Genomic DNA, 24,609 nt, shown 5'->3' with positions numbered 1-24,609 from the left:
GGAAGGAAGGAAGGAAGGAAGGAAGGAAGGAAGGAAGGAAGGAAGGAAGGAAGGAAGGAAGGAAGGAAGGAAGGAAGGAAGGAAGGAAGGAAGGAAGGAAGGAAGGAAGGAAGGAAGGAAGGAAGGAAGGAAGGAAGGAAGGAAGGAAGGAAGGAAGGCTTGCTTTCAAGAAGAGCAACACAAAATTCAGGGGAAATAAAAAAAGACAGCATTAAACCTTAAGGGCTGGAGGGAGAGAGAAGGCTCAGATTTTGGCTGTATCACTCACCACTCACATTGTTGTCTCTCAGAGCTCACACTGATCCTCTTCCTGATAACTCCTTTTGTGTCTTCTCCTCACACCTACATTTTCAAAAAAATGTCAAGAATCAAGAGAGCATATGCAAGAGAGACACACATTTCTGCCTCTCTGAACCAAAGCTTTGGCATGGACAGCTGCTGACACTACAGCATTAAGGAGTTTCATAGGCTCTGGTGGCTTTTTAGACAGGCTTCAGTGGCAGTTCATCATGTGTTTTAAAGATGTAATTTTAATATTTAAGCAGATCCTAAGCCAAAAAATATCATTACCTGAAAAGCCAGAATTATTAGAATGAAACAGGAATGTGAAAAACCATGAGGCTGCTCTGCTCTCACGCAGCAGAATAGGAAATTACATGCTCATTAGAAAAGACAGAGAGGCTTGTACATTGCAGAGGTTCAAAGCTCAACAATCCAGGCAAGCAACAACAGAAAGAAGAAAACAAAAACTTCCCTCACTTTGATAAGCTCTTTCCACTTAGCTAGTATCTTACATAAAACCATATTTTTAGTTCGGGGATTCTCAAATGATAATTTCAGACACATTAAAATTTTCCAATGGAAGAACACAACCACAGGTAGCAAATATATCTGCTGAGAGTAGATCTATTTTTTAAATTACTTTTTGTGGATTCCTCAGAAGGTAGCCACAAACCTCAGGTTGAAAGCCCATAATTACTGCTTCTGACCTTGCAAAGACCTCTTTGTGCCACAAGTTTTATATGATCTTCAAGAACTTCCTTTACTTTTAAAAACCACAACATACACAGTAAGCTGAAAAATATCCCTGTGCATTTACTGGTAAGCAGGTTTCACATAATTTTTACCAATGCCAGCAGTTCATAGGGGTGCATTACAGTGATTGTTCCAGCTCTACACACCAACTTGCAGAAAAAACATCCATCTGACATTTCAACCAAAGCCTCTAATAGAAATACCAACATTATACTAAGAAAAAGAAATCAGCAAAAGTCACACCTGAACAAATAACCCAAATCCAAAGAATTACCAAAGGGATAAAAGGCCTGTATTCATTTGCTGTGTGATGAAACACAATAAAAATGTGAAATTAGGTACTTAGAGCTACTAAATAGTCAGAATTCTAGACCAAGGCTATTTTTCAGACTAAATACCATTGGTGTGGATATGTTTTTCTTTCATATACTGGAAACAAAAGTCATGCTATGTCAGCACAGACTGCTAAATAAATCAAGGTTAGTTCAATACATGTTAAAACATTAGAGAGTAAAAGAACATTCCTTAACATATTTAGTCTTCCTGCAAAGTGGCTAGAGAAAAAAAAAAAAAAAAAAAAAAAAAAAAACAAAAGGAAACTAATTTACAGGGGGGAAATGGGAAGACTGATTTATGAAGTCAGTGAAATTGTAAAAAGAGAATATGAAAAATCAAAGCAAACACTTAAATACAAGGGAGAATTCAGGAAAAGAATGGGGGAAAAGTGGTAGTTATCCACATATGTCTCCCTCAGTAAAATGTACAAGGATTAACAGAAAGATTATAATTCAAAGAAAAAAGCTGCAGAATTAATATTTTCATTAATCTTGCTCAAGGGTGGTTTTAAGTTAAACATAGATGCCACACTGTCTCACCAAGACTTAAAGAAATCTTCTAGCAGAAGTGTACATTATTTCTGAAAAGCAAGTTGGGGCTAAATTTTAAAACTACAGAACTACAACCTTGGCAGATGTAAAAGAAAAATAATTCACTCACAGCAGAATTTACTGGCATTAAATCTGATGTTAGGCTGTCCTCTTCAACCACAGAACCATTGAATATCCTATGCTGGAAGAGACCCACAAGGATCATTGAAATCCAGCTCCTGGCCCTGCACAGGACAATCCAAAATTCAACTATGACTTTGAAGGACTCACATCCTTTCTTGAAGAAATGCTTCAGTAACTGTAAACCATGGAAAAGCAAAACTGTAGAAGTATGAGGCCATCTATCAATCCGTAGTGTCCATCCGAGAGCAATGGCATCAGACTTGAACCCACTCCTCAGGGAATGCTCATCACAGATGATGCAAGTCTGTCAAACTGCTTTTGAAATAGATCAAAATCAATTGCCCTACTTAGACTATAAAATCCCCTTTCTCTTCTCCTCCCTTAGCTTCAAATATAAATGATAACTAAAATGCTGCCTTTGCTTACTTCTCCTGCAGATCTTACAATGGTACTACAGCAGGCAAACTTCTTGAAGAACACACATGTGATAAAAGCAAAGCTGAAGTCATTGTTAAATTATGCAGAATTCAGGAGATCTCTGCTGTTTTCTGAGCTGTGTCCTTCATGAAAGGAAACTTCCTCAAAGCCTGGGATTTGGAACTCTTTTTTCACAGACCATAGTCACTCAGCTGGCTTGTGCTTAATTTGAAACTGCATTCTGTATCTTCTTACCTGGCTACAACTCATGAGTCAGAAACAAACAGCAGCTCAGAGACAAAGGATTAACTTCCTTGGAGCACTACTAGATTAAGTGGCAGCATATAATCAGACCAGAGGATAAATCAAGAACTTCAATATGCCCTGTAATACAGAAATGCCTAAAACCCACAAAATAAGTGTACATTTCCCAAACAAATCTGGTCAAGTTCGGTTGACACTGCTGTGTGGCTGTAGTGACTGTGCAGTTTACTGAGCAAGCTGCTTATCTCATAGCTGTCTTGCCATGAGCCATACCTGTCTCCTCCTCTCTACAAAGCCAATTTCTGCAAGATGGAAATGGAACACTACAAAATTAGAATCGCACCACTAAGATGCTGCATTTGTTTAACTCATCTTACACCACAAAACCTTTATGGACATAATGTGTCTCACTAAAAAAAAAAAGAGGGGGAAAAGAACAAAGAAAACCTTTTTAAGTATGACCCTGACCTTTACTATTTACAAACAAATTAAATTCTACACTGTTTCAGGAAAGCATTAGTCATTCAGTAATGTAACACGTTTTTTTGCTAAAACCTGACAGGTCAATGAAAAAATAACACAAGTCCCAAAATGCAATTGATTCTTCTAGAAGATACAAACAAAGATAAACTATAGGTTTTTCTGTGTATCTAAATTACTTTGGTATTGAACAGCATGCGTAGCTTGATGTTGCCTCCTTTTGGCTTCAGACCTACACTATAATTTGATTATGGTAATTCTCTTTCCTGGTTTTCAGAAGAACCAATTTTTCATTCTGACGTATTATATCAACAAAATCATAATACTTTACCTTAGCAATTGGAAGTGTATCAACTTAATAATCCATATAGTGATAACTAAACTCACAGTTAAGTATTTAATCTCAAAAACTATCAAATGAATATAGCAAGTGATAGAAAAGGACAATATGTCAACAAAATGATTTCCCAGTCCTCCTGTGCAAATTAGAACACTTTGCTTTCCATTTCACACTTCAGCTGTGGAAACAGGAAATACAGAACATTTTCTTATATCATAAGGAATCCCAAACCTTCAGACTACTGCCTAATTCAATGTAGGCCCCCAAAAGTAAATAGCCAGATCAAGGAACAGCCCTCTGCTTTATTTTAAAACAATCATAAATCTCTCCTTGCCTGGAGGACAGCACTTAATACTCCTAAAGCCCAGGTCATCATATCATTAATTCTACTGTGCCCTCCTCAAAAAGTATTTCTGGAGCAATAGGTGGTAACTAGGAAGCGCACATCCCAAAACCTTTACCACAGGCAAAAATGAGAAATTCAGTTTTACCTTTTAACAGGCAAAGGTTAATGCAATAGAAAAATATATAGTCAAACACAGGAGAAAAGTAAATAACTGCTTCATTTCCTACAAACTAAATTTAGTGAAAGCAGATAGTAGAAACCTGGGTCAAAGCACTGCACTGCAGAGGAGTCACACACAAATCAATGGATCAAAATATTTTGCCTCCTCTTCTCCTTTATGATCTTTCAGGGAAGAACTTTGCTTAATTAGCTAATTCCCCCTTTGTCAATCTCTTTTTGTTAGAAATTATTTCAGATGTACTTTGTCTGAGGTCCCAGTTTTATGGCCTTGGGGTATTAAATTCCAGCATTTCAGATAAGCCACTCTATATCCCTGTCCTGTCACTCTATCTCCATGTGATGATTGTAACACTTAAATCATTATAGAAAGCATTTAGTGCAATTTTATAAAACAGTTTATGCATTCTTGCAGAGAAAGGCTGTCAAACTGCTTACCAGACACTGGTGATCTTCAGTATACACAGTCTGCATGTTCACAGGTGTGCCTTGCCATGCAAGGCTGAAATCACCTCTCCTTTGCACACTACAGACACATTTGCCCCTTTCGTCTCCTGTTTTGTGTATATTTTCAGGACAAAACCATGCTCCATTTCAAATCCTCAGTGTAAATTTATATTTTAACTTCTTCCTGTCCCCTCACATCAAAAACAAAAAGCATGGGTACAGACATCATTGTGGACTACACATCCCAAATAGCACCCAACTTCTCTTCAAGTCAGATTCTACAGACCTGCCAAATTTGCTTTCCCAACACTTGATAAAATGTCAGACTTGTTTTTACCTCAAATTCTAGGGTCTCAGCACTTCTCTTTGACTGAGCTAAATTTAGTTGTGGTAATGACTGCCTCGAAGTCAGTTACCCAGCTTGTTTTAGCTTCATTCCATGGGTAACATATATGCAAAGATCTGACAAACTTACAGTTACTGCTTAACAAACAGGCTGTACGTTAACTGGGGCCAGGGGAGGCTGATTGTGAGCTTTGACTAATGAGTGAAAACAGTAAAACTTTACCTGAGAACCAGATAAATAGAACGAGTAAGCAGACCATTATACAACAGAAAGTTGTAACTATGCAGGAAAGGAAAACACCAATGCAGTGACAATACCCCATTGCAAACCAGTATCAAGGGAGAACTTGCTTCACTTACAAGGAAAAGCCATACAGTGATACCATGAGTTTCTGAGATCTCATCAGATATATGAAAAATAGAAGGGAAAGTGAGTCTGATTGAAAACTTTTCTTCTCATCTCACTATTAATTAAATGAAGTTGAATCAGATTTAACCAAATTAGCCAGAACAACTAGCCCTGGAATCAGAGACAGCCTTCAAGTATTCAAGTGAACAACTCTCATCCAAATCTTTATCTAAAGTTTGAGCAGACAGAAATGGTGGCACTTCACTGACAAATAAATGGCTTTTGAAACCCTTCCCAAATCAGAAAGATTAGGAAAATTTATGGTCATCTGCAGCAGCCTACACCAGTAAGAGTATCCTCCTGCAGTTTTGTGTTCCTGTAACAAGTTTTCCTGGTTGCAGAAAGGGGTCAGAGCTTACTGCCATGACCGAGCTGGTACTCTGCACCATGCATGCCATCAGTGGAGGGCATGGTTTCCAAAGGAAAACCCTGGTGCTCCACTGGGATTTGGCCATTTTGCCTGCCAAGCCATTATGCTGCCTTTGGTCTGAGGACACAATCTACTGGAAGCATCCACCATTATTCTTGTTTCTAGTGGTGAACACACATTTTTGTCACTAAAATACCTTCTTTTTGTATCCTTTTACTATTAATATCTCTGTTGTTACTGTGCCATATCTTATTCTTGCTTTGTGCTTTCAGTAAATTGCTACCACAACCCACAAGTTCTGCTTTTGCCCCTCCCTTACTGAAAGAGGTAAAGGAGAAGGGGAGTAGATTACTTGGAGTTTATTTTTCAGCAGATGCTAAAACTGAACACAAGATAAATAAAAAAAAAATAATATAATCAGAGGCAGCACTTGTGTTAATGAAAAAAACAACTTCTTATACAACTTATTATTTGCCCATTTTGTCATACTCAACTTTCAAAAGTACACATTCAAGGCTGTGGTGTGAAACATTGGTGTCATCATCATACTCCATCTGGACCAGTTTTGTGTGTGCAGCACTATGTACTTGGCATACAAAATTCAGACATTTTGGAAATACAGCTCATTTGAGAAGACACTTGCACATCATTCCAACACCAATACTAAATGTTCAGTAGGGTCAGAAAGAATGTATATATTAAGTTCACAAACTTGAGCATTTGAACTTATTCATATATTCCCCTTAACTGTAGTTTAGAATGGTGTTCTAAACCCTTTTCTATATTGAAGTTTTCCTCTTCTATAAAAACTTTTTCATTATTTTGACTAACAACTTTCAGCTGGGAGTTCATTTTCTTCCTATTATCTGGTACAGCACTGTGGTAGAAAAGACTAATGCTGATTAAAACACCAATGGTTTTAGTTGATGCTGAGCAGTGCTCACTCCAAGCCAAGGACTTTTTAGTTTCTCGTGTTCTGCCAACAAGGAGGTGCACAAGAAGCCAGGAGGAAGCATGGCCAGGACAGCTGAGCTGAGCTGGCCAAAGGGATATTCCACACCACAGAACATCATGCCCAGTATATAAACTGGGGAGAGTTGGCAGTCGCTGCTCTGGGATGAGGTGGGCATCCATCAGTGGGTGGTGAGCAAGGGTACTGTGCATCACTCATCTTTCTTGGGTTTTACTCCTCTCTTGTTGTTGTTATTATTAGTAAATTTATTTCAATTATTAAACTATACCTATCTCAGTCCATGGTCACAGGGTATGACCTTTTTTCCAGTTTTCTTTCCCATCCCACAGGGGGTAGTCTGCAGACCAGGGTGAGTGAACATCTGTGTGGTACTCCACTGCTAGATGGAGTCAAACCAGGACACCATATTAAGCCATTTAACTACACCTTTCAGTAACCTTTGTGTGCTTTCAGACAGCCACTGTACTTCAGTTCTTACAGTGAATTCACATCTTCATATGCCAGGGCTCTCTCCATGTTAATCTTATCTTCAACCGGTCCAGTCAAAGCTAAAAAGTTCTGTAAGAAACCAAATTCAATGTCTAAGATTCTGTCTTTGGTGTAATTTCCAAGCTTTTTGTTTCACATGCTCTAGAATGTTTCAAATCGTAGGCCCACACGGTGTCTATTCCCTCTCCAGTAGTATGATCTGGAATCCAGCAAGGGAAAGGAAAGCGACAGGCAATGATTCTGGCATTACATTCAAGTTCTTCTTCTAGCTTCTTCTCCAGCTGTGGCATCTGTTGAGTTACAAGAAAAACCTCTCAGAAACAGTAAAAAACAGGGGCATTCTCATTAGAATCTAATTCAGGTGTTCAAGAGAAATCAAAGATTTGAGTAACTTTTTTTTTTAAAATCTTAGGAAAGTATTCATGATAGATATTTTGGCTTTGATGCCTTGACAAAGAATATCTAAAACCAGAAAATGGTAATTTTCAAATTCAAATTAAATCAAAACACAAATTATCCCGTAAATTAAAAAAAAAAAAAACCAAAACAAAACAAACAAAAAAAACCCCACAACTAAAACTGCTGGGAAAAGACTTTGCATGCTCCAATTCATGATTCTCTTCAGTGGGATTCTTCTCTGAGGGAATCAAAGTTCAGCCCCCTGAAGTGATGCTATTTATGACACCCTCAGGTTCATGAGCTATTGTGTGATACTCAAAGGGTCAAAATTTACAGTCTAGCCCCAAGACCGATCCTGGGACACTCAAAACATCACACAGACAACAACCCAAAGCAAACATTCTGCTGTCAGTCTATGGTAAAATACTGCTACATTAAATAATACTTAAATTGAGCTTAGTCGAATCCACAACCTGTTAACATAGGCATGTGAATCCCTGCAGCAGCATTCCATGAAAGAGAATGTAGAATCATGGAATGGTTTGGATTTAAGGGACTTTTAAAGGTAGTCTAGTTGAACACCCCTGCCATGGGCTGGGACATCTTAAACTAGATCAGGTTGCTCAGAGCCCCATCCAGTCCTCATCTACTGCCTCTCTGAGCAACCCGTTCCAGTGTTCCACCATTCTATTGGTAAAATTTTTCTTACTTATATCTAAGATGAATCTGCCCTCTTTTAGTTTAAAACTATTACCCCTTGTGCTGTCCCTACAGCCACTACTGAAAAGTCTGTCCCCATCTTGTTTACGAGCCCCCTTGAAGAACTAAAAGGCCACTCCCTAGAGTCAAGTCTTCTCCAGGGTCAATCACCCCAATTCTCTCAGCCTGCCTCCAGGAAAGGAGCTCCTCTGAACCCACTCCAACAGGTCCACATCCCTCTTCTGATGGGGTGCCCTGGATGCAGCACTCCAAGTGAGGTCCCACCAGAGGAGAAGAGGGGGGCAGAATCCCCTCCCTCCCCTGCTGGCCACGCTGCTTTGGATGCAGTCCAGGACATGTTTGACTTTCTGGGCTGTGAGTGCCCATGGCTGGGTCCTGTCCAGCCTCTCATGCACCAGCACCCCGCAAGTCCTTCTCAGCAGGGCTGCTCTGATCTGTTCATTCCCCTGCCTGTGTTGGTACTTAGAGCTACCCTGACCCAGGTGCATACCTTGCACTTGGTCTTGTTAAACCTCGCAGTATTCCCATGGGCCCACTTCTTGTCCAGGTCCCCCTGGATGGCATCCTGTCCTTCAGGCACGTCAGCTCAGTGTCATCTGCAAACTTTTCTGAGACTGCACTCAATTCCACTGATTTATGCTATTGATGAAGATATTAAGCAGGACTGCTCAAATAAAGACCGCTGAAGGACACCAATTGTAACTGATGTCATCTGGATGTTGAGACATTGACCACTACCCTCTGAATGCAGCCATCAGACAACTCCTTATCCACTGAACAGTCCATCCACCAAATCCATCCCTCCCCAGTGCAGAGAGCAGAATGCTGAGGGGAACCGTGTCACATACCAACTCTCCCTGGTTGAATACCTACAAGTCCAGCTTTCCTCCATTCACAAAAATTGAGAGGATATTAAAGTCAGGGGAACGATCACTACTTTTCTAGAACAGAGCAACACCCTGACCAATCAGATGCTCTTTTCCTAATAAGTGCTTTGCAAATTCTGCCATGGATTAAGTGAGAAATAAATTAACACATGTAGACTTAAAAGAATTTTTTTTTCCATCCCAGATAGTGATTATGTTCTTGGAAAAAAAGAGAAACCTAACAGATTTAGCCACTTTTGTCCTTTGGAAAACTTTGATGGTATGTTTAAGCAGATCAGCAGTGCACATCCATTTGGAGCTCCTTTTATTCTTACATATTGTATGTATCTGAATGAGTAATTTTAACAGGCTACTTCTGTTACATGTAAAACACTACTTACTTTGGTTATCATGATGTAATGTTTAAATATTAAAAAATTTTAAAGGGCAGTAGTTATTAACAAATTTAGCTGAATTTAAGTCACAAAGACAAAAACACATAAAATTTCAGAAAAACATGAAAGAAACAAAACCCAAAAGAACGTTATTAGAAAATAAGACTGACTAAAGAAAAGGTATTTTCTAAAGGCTGCAAAGAGCTTTCACTATCACATACATTCAGGGTGTGCCTTTGATGTAATATCCTATTATAGCTAAATTTAAGCTAACAATGGAATATTTTAGGAAAATTACAGTCATAGATCGAGTATACCAAGAGTTACCTCCAAATATTTTTAAGGCTCTGATTTCATCCACACAGCAAAGCTTTTTAACATTTTTGCTGCCTTAAACAACTAGAAAAATAAGCCTACTAGCCCCTTCAAGGAACTAGATAATTAAGCCCACTTTGTTATCTAAAACTGAGTTGAGACACCAGAAAAAAAAAAAATTACAGAAAATATAAATATGGACATATACTAATTTTTAGGAGCAATTATGAAAATTAGCAAATTAGAAAACATCATTAATAGTTCAGCCAAGTTCAGCCAAAAAGAATTATATCCTTGAACCAGTCAAACTAGTTTTTAAGCTAAATACATTAGATACATTAGGTGTTACAATCATACTGTCTGTGTATCATCATTTTATGTGAAGCCAGGGTTTGGGGGAATTTTTTGGTGTGTCAACACGGATACATAGTTTAGTAAACCTTTTGTACAGTATGTAATCAGTTAAAATACACAGGAGCTGCAAACATGAACACCTGGCAAGAATTCCATCATCCTTCCCTGAACAAGTCTCTCTCTGCAATAACTCAGAAACAAACACACCTTCCCCCCAATGCCTGCAAGAACAAGAGAGGTCTTAGTCTTCCCTGAAGATCAATAAATTCAGGTTTTTAAAGCTAATCTTGGATATGAAATAAAAGCACTGTGTTAAAGCATCAAATCAGGCCGGCATTATTAAAAAAGCTAAAGAGATCTACTGTTTCTCAGTAAAAAAGAACAAACGCATTAAGGTTTCTAGAAAATTAATTTAGTCATTCAAGAGGCTGAGCATTAACAACTTCCAAAGTAAATTCAAAGGGGATCATAAGCAAACGAATGCTCAGGAAACACAGAGGTTCATATGTTTGCATCTGTTGCATTTATGACAGTACTTCTGCTGAAAGAATTTAACTTAGTATTTACTGGATCTACAAAAGTTACTCTGAGCCCTACAGCTACCCTTTCTATCACAGCCGTCACTAATGCATCCCGCTTTATTACATTTAAAAGTTAACTCAGTATTTCTGCTGGGTTTACTCACATTTTCCCAGGGCATTTGTTTATTCCTAGTTTACTGAGCCAGCTTTCCCCACCAGGACTTTCCCTCGGTGCAACGGCAGAATTCCTGACCGCAAATCCAAACGTTTCCAGCGCCCCCTGCCGGAACTCAGCAAGGGAGCACGTAACACCCAGAGCTGGCGGCATGAGGAACATCCCGGTGCTCACTAATATCCCACTCTTACCCACTTCAGTTTCAATACGGGTTACAATTGGAATCTGAAGCAGAGGATTACTTTTGGTGCCGTTGAAAAAACAAACAAGCAAACAAAAAAAACCACAGAATAGGAAGGTTTATTACGCTCCCTGTTAGTGCTGCAGAAATGTTTTCAGTGTAGGCTGTATGGCATCACATAAAGCTCTTCCTCACTTCATCTCACACCTGCCTTAGCAAAGGAAGAAGCAATACAGAAGCACAGGATGACGGAATCAGGTTTGTTCAGCCTGGAAAAGAGATGGCTTCAGTGGAACCTAACTGCAGCCCCCAGCACCTGAAGGGAGCCTACAAGATGGAGAGGGACCTTCCACAGGCACAGGTAGTGACAGGACAAGGGGGAAGGGCTTCAAACTGAAAGAGAGTAGGTTTTGATTGGTATTAGGAAGAAATTCTTCACACGAGGGTGGTGAGGCAATGGAACAGGTTGCTCAGAGAAGTTGTGGATGTCCCTGCTATGGAATTGTTCAAACCAGGTTGGATGGAGCTCTGAGGAATCTGGTCTAGTCAAATGTGTCCCTGCTCATGGCAGGGGGGTTGGAACTAGAGAAGAGAAGGCTGCGTGCAGACCTCATAGCAACCTTCCAATATCAGAAGGGAGCCTACAGGGAGGAATCTCCTGGTGAAGCTGGAGAGGGTCGCTTCATCAGGAACTGCAGAGATAGGACAATGGATAATGGAAAAAAACTGAAAGGGGAAATTTCAGTTAGACATTAGGAAGAAATTCTTTACTGTGAGGGTGGTGAGACACTGGAACAGGTTGCCCAGGGAGTTTCTGGATGCCCCAACCCTGGCAGCGTTCAAAGCCAGGCTGGATAAGGCTGTGAGCAACCTGGTCTAGTGGGAGCTATTCCATGCACAGGGAGCTTTGGGCTTGATGATGTTTAAGGTCCCTTCCAACCCTTAACATTCTATGAGATTATGATTATTACTGACTGCCTTTGACCATCTGCAGGTTAATTCATTTTGCAGATTAATGTATTAACACTGAATGCCTTGGCATTAAAATAATTAAACATTGTAACAAATAATTAAACAGTATAATAAATAAAATACAATAATATAATAAAAATTAAAAATAAATAGTAAGCTTACCATTTGAGGTACTCCAAAAACAACAACATTTCTATAATGGGAGAAAGAAACCTAAAATAAAATTTGAGAACAAATCTTATTGAAAACGGCATTTCTAGTTTGAAAAATTCTCACCATTCTTTTCTCCTAATCCCTCTAGCTGCACTTCTTTCAACAGGGATTTAGACCAAAATATGCAAGGAAATCCCTTACCAACTTTTCATCACAAAAATTTCCACATAAAGAAAACTTATACTGCTGAACTGCAAAAAACTTCTACTGTCTGGCCAAGGATATAGAATAGCAATTCTAGAAGCACAGAAAGTATTAATTTAGAAAACACCAATATGACTTTACTAATAACTAAAGAGTTATTTTCACAACTCCTGTATATGATAAAATCACATATGCTTTAAGTTTGCCCCTTCTTTCGTTAAATGTTAGCTAGCTATAAAAATTTTCCAGGCATTCCAATGACTGAGTTCTTCCACTCAGCACCATCAAGTTCTCCTATGTTCCCCTCTGAACACAAACACCCCCACAGCCAAAAAAACCTTCCCACATAATTTATCAGGCCCAGGCTTGCTCAAGGAGCCTCTGCTGATACAGGAAGACATTGAATAAAGCACAAAAGCAGCAGAACAGCATACTGAGCCCAAAGAAACCAGATTCCCAGCACAAGAACTCTGCTCAAAGCCCAGTGTAGCACCTTGTGGTCAGACAGCATTTCAGTTTTTTCAGGAAAGTATTTCCAAACTTATAAAATCTCTCAATCATCCTAGATCTCTTCTTACATAATTCACTACCCACCTTCCATAAGTCTGAAATATAAAATTTGGTGTTCTGATGTACTCCATCTCTCCAGGCACGATATCTGGAGTACCAGACTAGCCAGGGATTCAATTCATATCCAACAGCCTGGAATCCCTTTTTTGCAGCTGCTATCACCTACAAGGAAGAAAATAAATCTTCACTTTGAAACATAAAAGTCTATTCACCTAAAGAGAAGCACACAGTTTTATTTAAAATATAAATCAAAGGAAAGCACTTTCCTAAGTCACCCTGGGTTTAACACCCAACAGATCAGCTGTATAGTGAACAAAAAACTCAAAACTACATTTTACTATTATTACTAGTCCTGACTGAAATATAGCCAGGCAAACAAAATGAAAACAAACCTTCACAGGGCAAAGCTGTGAGCTTGCAGTACATCTATGCTCCATATAAAAGTTTAATTTAACACATTCATTACAGCGTCTTGGAATTAAAGAGAACCAACATTGATTGCAGAGAGAACAGTGAAGCTCACAAGCCAAAATGCTCAAAATTAGACCACTTATTTGAAAAGCAGTGAGGGATAGGCACGTGAGCAGCCCCTGAATCAGAGCCAAAATGACATACCAACAGAAAGAGTGTGAAAGCAATCTTGATTGAAAAAAAAATTTTTAAATGCACTGATTTCTAGAATAAATGTTTAAGACAAAATTTAAAAGGCTACTGCGAACTTCTGATCAGCAGTGGCCTGATGAACTATCAATTACAAAACAAGCAAGGTGAAATCAGAAAGTACACATTTCTTAACAGAACTTCTCAGCTTTACCTGGACTATACATTTCACACTGTTAAAATAATGCATCTTCCATCACACACAGAGCACTTGCAAATTCACCAAAAGAATCTGACATTTTTACCACACTTGGAAATGTGGCAAATATCTTCATATTTATCCAATGATTACACCTGAGTAAGTGCTAAATAATTAAAAGCATGTTTTTCCTACCCAGGCACAATTCAAGCGATCTTCACAAATTTGGGTTCCAAATCAATTTTTTTTTACATGGAAAAATAGTTGACTCATTCACATAAAAAATGGACAAAGGTAGCATTCAGAAACAGATGTGTTTCCATCAAAAACCATCACCCTCTTGCTAACTCTGACTTGAAGCAGATAGTTATGAAAAAGCAAACAAAACATCACAGCAACAAAAGGAAAACCAAACCACACAATTTTCTACTATATCATCACATTTCACAAACTGGGGCTCAAGCAATACCCTGGAAACAAAGTACCACTTTTTCTTTCATGATTCTCACCATTTCTCTTGGTGTCTATTCTAGTTTCGCCACTTATGGTGAAATAGTTTCACCACACGGATTAGGAAGAGGGGAAGCCAGCAGTGCACAAAGGTTTGAAGACTACAGTTCTACCCACACCAGGATTTTTATTTTTATAATCCATCACTTGTTGCCCATTTCTTTTTGCACTTCTATCACCTTTATACATTAAATACCTCACAGCCTCACTTGCTGCAGCTACATACCTTTGTGGAATCACAGCTCTTTTTTCAATCAGTACCAAGACTGATAGCATCTTTTCAAGTGAATGTGTTGTGATTCCCTCCAGTCACCACAATGACATTTTGTCCACTACCTTGGTCAAGCTAAAGGTAAGACTGAAGCAAAAACTATTTATTACCCATCAAAACTGAATGTAAACCTTTCTCAGCTTTAATCCTTTCCATAAGACTCAGACACAACCACCAGATGCCAAAGACAAGACAGGACATTTTTAAGTGTGAGAAAACCCAGCCCCAGCACTTTAGCACTTTTTTAAGTGGTGATCTAAAAGGAAGGCAATATCCATAACTTACAATGCGGCCATCCCCGCTACCTATGTCAACTAGGGAGCCACTTCTGTTTTCCAACATTTTCAGCACATTCTGGATCTGAGCGGCGGTGGCAGGAACGAAGGGCAGGCACACCTTCCTCAGCGCCGGGGTGACGAAGGGGGTGGCCACAGCATAGAGGGCCACCAAGGTGCCCCCCACGCCGGCCGTGACCAGCAGGCCCCAGCCGCTCCTCCGGGAGCCGCCCTCGCCCTCCTCCTGCGGGACCTCCTTAGCCAGCCCCTGGCACATCGCGCCTGCGGACGGACGGACGGACAGACAGTGTTTTCAATCGAGACAATTCAGTATCTTGTAGCACAGAGCTACGACGTAGAGATGAAAAAAAGCACCCTACACTTCAGCCGATCCCAAGGAAACGCTACAGCTGCCGAAAAGCTGAGGCATGAGGGGGCAGGAATGCGGTTCCTATTTAACCCCCTGGCCCTCTACTCGGGGCAGCGCGCCCCAAACAGCTCAAGGGCGGCGCAGGGACCTCCCCGCCTCGGGAACACGTCCCGGAGTTACTGCGGAGGAACTTTTCCCTGGGACACAGCGACAGCCGCCACACACACTCCAACTCGCCAATGACCAACCCAGACTTATTCTCGGCCTGCAACACGTATAGGGAAGGGCGGTACCACTTCACTATGAAGGGGTGGGGGACCGAAACCTGTCCGAAAGCGCTCCGGAGAGAAGCGCCGCGCACACTTTTCTACCTCACACTTTTCCTCACGTCACCCGGCGCAGCCCGCTGCCGCCTCGCCCGGCGCCCGTATCCCGCCCCGCTCGGTACATCCTCCCTCCTTCCCTCCCCGCCCCCGTGAGCCGGGGCGTGCGGCCGCCAGCGCCGCGCTCCTCCCCCAGAGCCGGGCGGCTTCCAGAAGGCTCGGCTGGGGGCGCCACAAAGCTCCCGCCCGCGAAATAAGGCGCGGGTGTAGCGGCCGCGCAGGCGCGGGGCGGCGCGCGGTGTCGCGGCGGCGGGCGCGGCGGCTTCCGGGCGGTGCGCGCGGGCGGCGGCGGTCGGAGCAGGCCGTGCAGGCGGTGCAGCCATGTCGGCCATGGGGACTCTGGCGTTTGACGAGTATGGGCGGCCCTTCCTCATCCTCAAGGACCAGGAGCGCAAGACGCGCCTCATGGGGCTGGAGGCGCTCAAGGTGAGCGAGCGGGGCGGCCGCCGGGGCCGCCCGCGGGCTCGCGCTGGCTGGGCCGCGCCGCGCCATGCCGTGCTGTGCTGTACCGCGCCATGCTGCGGTGGGAGCATGGAGCCCCTGGGGCAAGGCGCTGCCGCCGCTCATCGCCAGCCCCGCCCGAGACACAGGGCGGATGGAGCCTGGACTAGGCCCGTAAGCGGGAGAGAGATGGAGGAAGAGAGAAAGCATTGCCCCGGGGCTGGAATCCACGGCACGGCGTGGATCCGCCCCCCCGGCTGCGGGCCTTGGGGCCGTCACCCCCGTGGCTCCTGCCCAGCTCCCCAGTGCTCCCTCCCTTAGACCGCAGCATAAAGCTCGGCCGCCGAAGGAAGGCCGGAGCTGAGTGCGGGTGGCACGAATCCCGACGGAATATGGGAGCGGGCATTAGAGAGGTTGTGGATGCCCCATTCCTGGCAGCGTTCAGGGAAGTGTATGGGGCACTGAGCAACCTGGTGTAGTGGAAGGTGTCCCTGCCCCTGACAGGCAGGACCTGGATGATCTTCGAGGTCCCTTCCAAGCCACACCATCCTGTGATGATTCTGTGATGGGTAAAATTGCGCTGCCATTGCACTGCCTTCTCTTTTTAGCGTTGCCGAATTCTGTTGCTCCTTGCTTTGTGCGTTAGGGCTGTCATTTGGCTGCTCTGCTTTTGCATGCTTTAGCAGAGCCAGCACAAGGAAGGGCATAGGAAACGTTTCTGTCATAAGACCAATACACACTTTCTGATTCTTTTTCATAGTTATTGTCAGTTAAATCACATTTGCACTACTCACTGTGTTTTCCTTAGCTTAATATTGTGATTTTGGAATGCATGATAATGATTTAACTTCTGGCTTTGTTATCCTTTGTTTTACAGTCTCACATAATGGCAGCAAAGGCTGTAGCAAGTACTCTGAGAACATCCCTTGGGCCCAATGGTAACAGTGAAAAACTTTAGTGATTCTCTCTTAGTACTTGTTGTGGGGGAATTTTCAAAATTTTCCTTCATCCTTTGTACATGTTTTTTAGGCTTGGATAAAATGATGGTGGACAAGGATGGTGAGGTGACTGTGACAAATGATGGTGCTACCATCCTGAATATGATGGATGTGGATCACCAAATAGCCAAACTTATGGTGGAGCTGGCTAAATCTCAAGATGATGAGATTGGGGATGGAACTACTGGAGTCGTTGGTAAGAACGTGTTTTAAATTTAGCTTCCTTTTTCAAGTTTAAAATCAAGCTGCTTCAGCTATTAAAAAAAACTGTGAGAAATAACAGTAGCTTTTCTGTAGTACTTCTTTGGAGTATTTATTGTTGCAGTATTCCTGTCAGTTCTTGTATGAGAAGTCTTCTAATCAGGAAGTCTTTTGTGTCTTTTTGAAGTTTAGTTACATTTTAAGGTAGTGCTGTGCACCCCTTTGATACTTTCAAAATTTTTTTGCAGAATTTTCTTCTGGATTCTCCTTGTCCTGCCTTGATGCCTGTACTTCATTTTGGTCTTTTTAATCTGTTGTTAATGTACTTATAATTATGCTCCAATCAAGAATAAAACTTCTTTTTCTTTTTTTTTTTATAGTTCTGGCTGGGGCACTACTGGAACAGGCTGAGCAGCTGCTGGACCGAGGCATCCACCCCATCAGAATAGCAGATGGTTACGAGCAGGCAGCACGCATTGCTATTGAGCATCTAGACAAAATCAGTGACAGCTTCCCAGTTGATCCACAGAACATTGAGCCTCTGATCCAGACAGCAAAGACAACTCTGGGCTCTAAAGTGTAAGTCACAAAAACTGAATATTGAATTAATATTTACCCTTCCATTGAAAACTCTCTGCGTGGAAAGGAGAAATCCTGGTGGTTTTGTGTTATTGGAGTGCTGCTGAAGGCTCCTCTGTGTTTTGTTTCGTCTAATTCCTCCATGGACTCCTGTCTCAGGGTAAGAAATTGTGAATCCTTTGTCTCCAAAGGGTCAATTCCTTGAAGTTAAATAGCTGCAGCATCAATTTCATTCTAACCTGTTAGTTCCAGGTTTCTGCATCATAGCAGGTTCCAAAAGTAATGTAAATCTGTTAAAAATAATAATGTGTCATCTTTTGGGGTTTTTTGCCACTAAAAAGATTTTAACTTAGGATGGTTCCAGAAGTTCCTTTTCCTTTTTGGGTTCTATATGTAAATGTATAAATTCAGACATTGGAAGGGCTTCCCTTGCAGAGTTGTCTTACACATGGTTTCTATTTCTTGAATGTTCTTTAGTAGCTTAGTTTTCCTGACTTGTTCCAAATCTGTGCTGAGACTCCATTGACAGAGGTTCCTCACACCAGCCATACTGTGTGTTCAGTTTTCTGCCATAGCCAGCACCTTCTACTTCTGTGAACAAACAAGCAGGACCCCCTCTTTTAATACAGTGTGCGAAAGCTGACTGCTGTAGTGGTACTTCTGGCTGTTTGAATGATTGATAGAATCACCTTTTTCTCCCAAATGGTGGAAATGGAGTACAACTTGATTGTATTTTGTTCAAACCTAGAGTGAACCGCTGTCACCGGCAAATGGCAGAGATTGCTGTGAATGCTGTACTGACAGTAGCAGACATGGAACGGAAAGATGTTGATTTTGAGCTGATCAAAGTGCAAGGCAAAGTGGGTGGTAGACTGGAAGATACACAGTTGGTTAAAGGAGTGATTGTGGATAAAGATTTCAGTCATCCACAGATGCCTAAAGTAAGTGATGTCCTTGTGTGTGTCTCTTGTGTGTACTGTCTTAAATAAGAGTTTCTAGCCTACCTCAAGTGTCACCATAGCATTTATTAATTATTACACAGTCTTGTGGTTTAGCTTGGCTTTTCACCAGTATATTAACAGAGGAAGGGGTAAGGAGCATGAAATTTTTCATATTGGGAGAGATCAAGGTAGAGTTTACAACAATATTGAGAAATTGTGGTGGAAGGGTGGAATTTCTGTACTGCTGAGTGAGGACAGGTGCAGGATTCTGTTTAATATAAAATAATTATCCCTGGTATGTGATATGCTTAGTACAATACTGTGTCAAGATTCTTAACCTTTATGACTTGCCATTTTGTCCTGTTTGGAACACCCCAGAAGCTGTCCTTGTTTTATGTTTGGTGTAGGTAAGGTCTCCAAGTCTTAGGGCAGTTTACTTTAAGAAAACTTCTACTGCTCTAAAATATTCATCTAGCAGGTACCCACGTTTATCCTGTAGAAAGGAGGACTAGTGGAAAATAACAGTCATGTAATAGTTGAAAAGTTGTTACAAAGATGAGTAGTGTTCTCAGTAGTCAAAATGGATAGGGATGGTTTAATTGAATTTTTCTTTTGTTTTTTAAGCATTAAATTATAAAAAGGCATGACTGGTAAAGATTGTTAAGGGCTTAAACAGTGTCTGGGAACTATGGAATTTGTTCTAAGTGGTTTGTTGACAATTGACAGAATTATTTAGTTATACTTAGTTAATTTTAGAATAAGTCGAATGATCTTCATATTTGCTCATGTGTTTGTGTTTATAAAGATACGTCTGTATGTTTTGCAAATACAAGAAAAAAATGTTAATGAGGTCATAAATCATCTTTTTTTTTTTTTCAATTGCCCAGGAGCTAAAAGATGCTAAAATTGCCATCCTTACTTGTCCATTTGAACCACCTAAGCCTAAAACCAAGCATAAGCTTGATGTCACATCTGTGGATGATTACAAGGCACTGCAGAAATATGAAAAAGAGAAGTTTGAAGAGATGGTGAAGCAGGTAGCCTTTAGGATTATTTCTGTTTTCTTTGCCTTTCATAGCCTTTAGAAAAAAAACAGCATAGTGCATTGATTTGTTCCTGTAAATGAGCTGCTAATCCTGATGGGAAGCAACATACGAGCAGTTGTAATGCTGTGAATCAAAGATAATGTAATGTAAGAAAGAGATACCAGCTTGGTTCAAAATATATTTTGATCTCTGTGTGTGCCAGGGGGTTCTTCTTGAGAATTGTCTTTTGAGAAAATTGGGAGAATTAAAACCATGAAGAATGTTTTTCATTCCTTTGTTAGTTCTGATCAGAAGGTTGATGATTTGTGTTGCTTTTAGATAAAAGACACTGGTGCAAACCTTGCCATTTGCCAGTGGGGTTTTGATGATGAGGCAAATCACTTGCTGCTTCAGAATGAGCTGCCTGCTGTTCGTTGGGTTGGTGGACCTGAAATAGAAGTAAGTAAAACTGGGCTTTGCACCAGCTGTTAAAACATTTATGAAGTAATAGCTAAAAGTTCAGGTTTTCTGGGTATCACTGCATACTTGTGTATATGGGTGGGTATTGGAGAAAAATCTCTGGGGATTTGTGAGAAAAACCTACCATGGAGGGGGGATTATGGTTTATAATTGAAGCATCTGTATATTACTTTATAATAAAGTTTTAGGTATCTAGGAAAGTTTCTGCTTTAGTCTTGCCATTGGCAGAAACAAAACATTGGCTGAAGTACTTTGAAGTGATGGGAAGATAACCTTTTGGAGTAGGCATTTGACAGATGCTTTTCCACTAGTTTTATGTTCTGAAAAACGTGGGAAAATCCTGTTGAAGTAACTCGTGGCTGTTTAACTTCAGTTAATCGCCATTGCGACGGGAGGGCGCATCGTGCCACGCTTCTGCGAGCTCACGGCAGAGAAACTGGGCTTTGCAGGCGTTGTCAGAGAGATCTCCTTCGGAACAACCAAGGACAGAATGCTCCTCATCGAGCAGTGTCAGAACTCCAGAGCTGTGACCATTTTCATTAGGGGAGGAAATAAAATGGTGAGATGCTTGCTTTGATACATAGTTGCAGAATGCATAGTTTCTTTGTAAAGTGAATTAGTACACTCTTCTTGACATTGTCTACATTTTCCTTGCAGTGTGGGCAAATAGGAAAGGGGTGAGGCTTGTAGGCAGTCAGGACTGTGTGTCAGAAGTAACTTGTTAGATTTGCATCCTATGGTTTTAAACCAAACTATGGTTTTAAACTTTACTTTTCTCTCTGTTCATATAGTTCATATATGTTCATATATAGTTCATAAATACAGAAATGGCTTTACCTGTGGATGCTCTTAATATTTTTTTCTCATGAGAGGGTCACTTCTATGAGTAAAGGTATATTAACATCTTTGACAGATTTAGTTTTATTGTAGACCTAGTTGTATCACTTCTGATTTAGTTCAGTTATTTCAAATAAAAACCCCAAACTACTGCAAGCTGTATATCCCCACACCCTACATCCCCCACTCCCCTCGAATTGAGACCACTTTAAATGCTTATGTACTTAAACTGGATTTTGGTTGCAATTTTAGTGTTAAATTATATTTGCTGTAGGTCAAGTCCTACTTTAAATGAAAAACCATTGGGAAAAAAGAGCATACTGTAGTCTGAAATTTTCTTGTAAGAAAGCAGAAATACTGCTTTGAAGTTAGTGTTTTTGTTAAATTTCCTACATCTGTTCAAATGAGAAGTGGACAGAAATTGCAGTCTGACAATAATGTTGGCATTTAAAGTTCAGTGTTTTGTGTCTTGTAAATATGCAAGATTGAGAACCTTTTCATGTAAGTTTTTGTTACTTCAAATTACAGGTTTAACAAATAACAGTGTGGTTTGGTGCATATTTTTATTCTTTGCCACTGGATGTCTAACATTCTCTATTTTGAAGCAGTATGACATAGCAATAACAGAGCTGCATTGGAGCCATAAAAAAATCTTGGGAGTTTATCTGCAGTTTCCACATCTGTATTAGGAACTACATCTTCACATCCTTCAGATGTGTGTATTGTATCAAACACACGCTGTTGTGTAATTGCAGATCATCGAGGAAGCAAAGCGCTCTCTTCACGATGCCTTGTGTGTAATCCGGAATCTCGTTCGTGACAATCGGATTGTGTACGGTGGTGGTGCAGCTGAAATATCTTGTGCCTTGGCAGTCAGTGAGGCAGCAGATAAGGTAAGAAAGGAACAGGTAACCTTTTCTTTAGTGTATTGATTGAGCCTGCTTAAGAGATTCCAGAAGAGCTTCCAAGATTTTTCAGAAAGTTCTGTAATGTGCTTTCTGACATTCCCTGATAACCAGTGTTAGAAGTTATCCTTCCTGTCTGTGTAAAAAGTCATTACCACTACTTTTTTTCCTTCTGTGCTAGGAGCAGTTTAATTATTTTTAATTTTCAAGTAGTTATCATTCAGAGGTATTTGTTTAGTTACTATATTCCAAATAAAATCTACCTGTTGTGTGTATGTGTTTTATATTTAGTATGAAAATCTGCTTTTACTAACATTGGAGTTAATTAGGTAATGAATTTGAATTTCTTTTCCTCTAGTGCCCATCTTTGGAACAGTATGCTGTGAGAGCTTTTGCAGATGCCCTGGAGGTAATTCCCATGGCCCTCTCGGAGAACAGTGGTATGAATCCAATACAGACAATGACCGAAGTGCGGGCAAGGCAGGTGAAAGAAAATAATCCTGCCCTGGGCATTGACTGTTTGCAGAAAGGAACAAATGGTAAGAACTGCAGCATGCAGAAGGAGGAGCATAAAAGATTTCTCAAAAGCTCAAAATGCTCACTGTGGTATTTTTTAAACCTGTGCATCACTTGGTTTTTTCTAACTCTTGTGCCTTGCCATAATAAATGGGAATGTGCTTGGAGAGCATATTTATGTCTACCAGGAGGAAAATGTATAGTTGTCTCAAAACCTCTGTTTTGTGGCAAGATTAATTGAAGATGTTGACTGATCTTGTAGTACAGGAAAGAAGGCTGCTCTTAGGATGAGGCAAGCAAGCTGTGCTTTAAATACTGCAGTTTTAGTGATCCAGGTTACACTGCAGTCCTAAAAACAGTTGTTTTGAGAAACAGCTTGTGAAGAAGTAAACAAAAGGCTGGAAGTATTTGTAGACAATGATGTTCACAGCAATATGTCTGCATATATAAACCTGGAGCAAATATGTGAAGACTTAAGAAGCCAGTGTATAAAACCTTATTTTCAACTGGATCTACGCTTTTCCCCTTCTTACTTATTCTGTTGGTTTTTTGAAAAAAGAATGTGGTAAACTGTAATTTGTGCATTCATAGCCCTCCTTTGGTTAGGTGTTCCTGTTTGATGGCATTTGACCTTTCACTTCTTTAGCATTTGCTCAGCCTTTAGGGTGCTTTTAATATATGTGTATGGAAATCTAGCTTTTCACCATTCTGCATTACTTTTTGAAAAGCACAACCTAGTTGGGAAAAGAGTTGTATCTTAATGTCCTAGGATCTTCGGTAAGAACCCACATGTAAAACTCTAGTTTGTACAAATTATGTTTGTAAACCACAGTGGCCAAGAGTAGTAATTTCAGAATGTTCTTTGAAATTATGTGGAATTTACTGTTACTAATTACTAACACTTACAGGTTAAGTGTTATATGTAGATTTCATGAGGGTGTCTAATTCTTCTGCTTCCTTTTGGCAGATATGAAGCAGCAGCATGTTATAGAAACCTTGATTGGTAAGAAACAGCAGATTTCTCTGGCGACTCAGGTTGTTAGAATGATCCTGAAGATTGATGATATCCGTAGGCCTGGAGAATCCGAAGAGTGAAGGTTGAAAAGCAGGAAACATTAAGGGGCCACAGCAGTAGCAAAGATGGTAGTATTCTGATGCTTCATCTTCAGCTATTTATTCTGGACACTTTTTGTTTCACATACTGTAATGGCTAGTTGTTGGAAATAAAACAATTTAGCACTGATTTCAAGACTTGTTTCAGAAGTATTATTTCATCTTTTCTTAGACAGGTGTAAATATTCATAGAAAAAAATTCCTGAATGTATAGGGAAAATATAATTAATGAAGCAGTAAAACCTAATGGGTAATTTTTCTGTTGTTCCTTATGGGGAAAGCCCACAGATTCTTATTTTAAGAGGTCTGTCACTTTTTAAACGAATTAATTAAATATTAACCAATTATTTTAGCCTCCAGTAATTCTCATATGTTTAATATATTAAATATGAGCTTTCAGTCTGAGCATTTAAAGGCGCTGTCTTCCATGCTTCCAGTTGCTTCAGTTTTTTATCCTTGTCCTCTTCTTGATTTATGAGGATTAAGGAGGGTTTTTTCCCAGAGGTATACACATTCAGCTGAGTGAGGGTTTTTCCCAGAACTTTATCAGTAGTACCACAGTTGAGTGCACTTACTCTAAGGTCCCCAGTACAATCTGAGAGTGGCAGAGTAACATTAATTAGTAAGGGCCTTGCCTGTGAAACAATCAGCAAGAAACAAGTGGAAGACTTGAACTAATGTACAATTTCTTTGAAGATTTCATAAGTGAGGGAAGTGTTACAAATACCAACTCAGCATTGCGTGTGTTACATAGGGCAGAGGAAGCTCTTTGCTGGCCAGTGTTTGCTAGCAGGTCCTGTTCTGATTGGTATTTGCTGTGACTACCTCACTTGAGTCAAAAAAAACTCTTCAGTGAGTGTTGATAGAGGAAGAAAGGTAGAAACAAGTTTACTAATTACAAGACTGGTCTTATTTCTAGAACTGTTTGAGGATAAATCATGCAAAGCTTTATTGTCATTGATTAAAAAATTAGTAGTGGGTGTTTCATCATTATTCTTTTACCTCTTCCCAAATTAGCTTCATTTAGATGCATTTCAA

General features: G+C 40.5%; 2 protein-coding genes across 3 annotated transcripts; one reads left to right on the top strand and one right to left on the bottom strand.

The window, feature by feature from the left end:
• Positions 1-5,984: 5,984 nt before the first annotated feature.
• ATPSCKMT (ATP synthase c subunit lysine N-methyltransferase) lies at positions 5,985-15,637 on the bottom strand. Of its 2 annotated transcripts, none has more exons than XM_036401686.2 (5): positions 15,524-15,637; positions 14,793-15,064; positions 12,952-13,089; positions 12,163-12,213; positions 5,985-7,392 (listed from the first exon to the last, which is right to left on the bottom strand). In XM_036401686.2, exons 2-5 carry the CDS (start codon positions 15,057-15,059, stop codon positions 7,195-7,197), a joined length of 654 nt encoding a protein of 217 aa, XP_036257579.1. In that variant the 5' UTR covers positions 15,060-15,064; positions 15,524-15,637; the 3' UTR covers positions 5,985-7,194. The 2 variants fall into 2 exon arrangements, with proteins under 2 accessions (XP_036257579.1, XP_036257590.1); XM_036401697.2 differs by lacking the exon at positions 15,524-15,637 and adding an exon at positions 15,163-15,467.
• Positions 15,638-15,801: 164 nt separating this feature from the next.
• CCT5 (chaperonin containing TCP1 subunit 5) lies at positions 15,802-23,701 on the top strand. The gene is made up of 11 exons (XM_036401672.2): positions 15,802-15,961; positions 16,854-16,914; positions 17,006-17,170; positions 17,556-17,754; positions 18,503-18,695; positions 19,583-19,732; positions 20,060-20,179; positions 20,574-20,759; positions 21,793-21,930; positions 22,301-22,481; positions 23,426-23,701. Exons 1-11 carry the CDS (start codon positions 15,857-15,859, stop codon positions 23,551-23,553), a joined length of 1,626 nt encoding a protein of 541 aa, XP_036257565.1. The 5' UTR covers positions 15,802-15,856; the 3' UTR covers positions 23,554-23,701.
• Positions 23,702-24,609: the final 908 nt, after the last annotated feature.

Source organism: Molothrus ater, chromosome 1 (assembly GCF_012460135.2).
Source record: "Molothrus ater isolate BHLD 08-10-18 breed brown headed cowbird chromosome 1, BPBGC_Mater_1.1, whole genome shotgun sequence".
In the NCBI taxonomy this organism is placed as follows: Eukaryota; Metazoa; Chordata; class Aves; order Passeriformes; family Icteridae; genus Molothrus; species Molothrus ater.
This window is presented reverse-complemented; position numbering and strand designations above follow the sequence as displayed.

Bases quoted from the DNA above. Each gene is read 5' to 3' on its own strand.
- CCT5 (XM_036401672.2), top strand. From the start codon at position 15,857: ATGTCGGCCATGGGGACTCTGGCGTTTGACGAGTATGGGCGGCCCTTC. The intron at 17,755-18,502 runs GTAAGTCACAAA...GTTCAAACCTAG, and splicing joins ACAACTCTGGGCTCTAAAGT to AGTGAACCGCTGTCACCGGC. The intron at 20,180-20,573 runs GTAAGTAAAACT...GTTTAACTTCAG, and splicing joins TTGGTGGACCTGAAATAGAA to TTAATCGCCATTGCGACGGG.
- ATPSCKMT (XM_036401686.2), bottom strand. From the start codon at position 15,059: ATGTGCCAGGGGCTGGCTAAGGAGGTCCCGCAGGAGGAGGGCGAGGGC. The intron at 13,090-14,792 runs GTAAGTTATGGA...TCTTCCTTGTAG, and splicing joins GTAGCGGGGATGGCCGCATT to GTGATAGCAGCTGCAAAAAA. The intron at 12,214-12,951 runs GTGGGTAGTGAA...ATTTTATTTTAG, and splicing joins ATATTTCAGACTTATGGAAG to GTTTCTTTCTCCCATTATAG.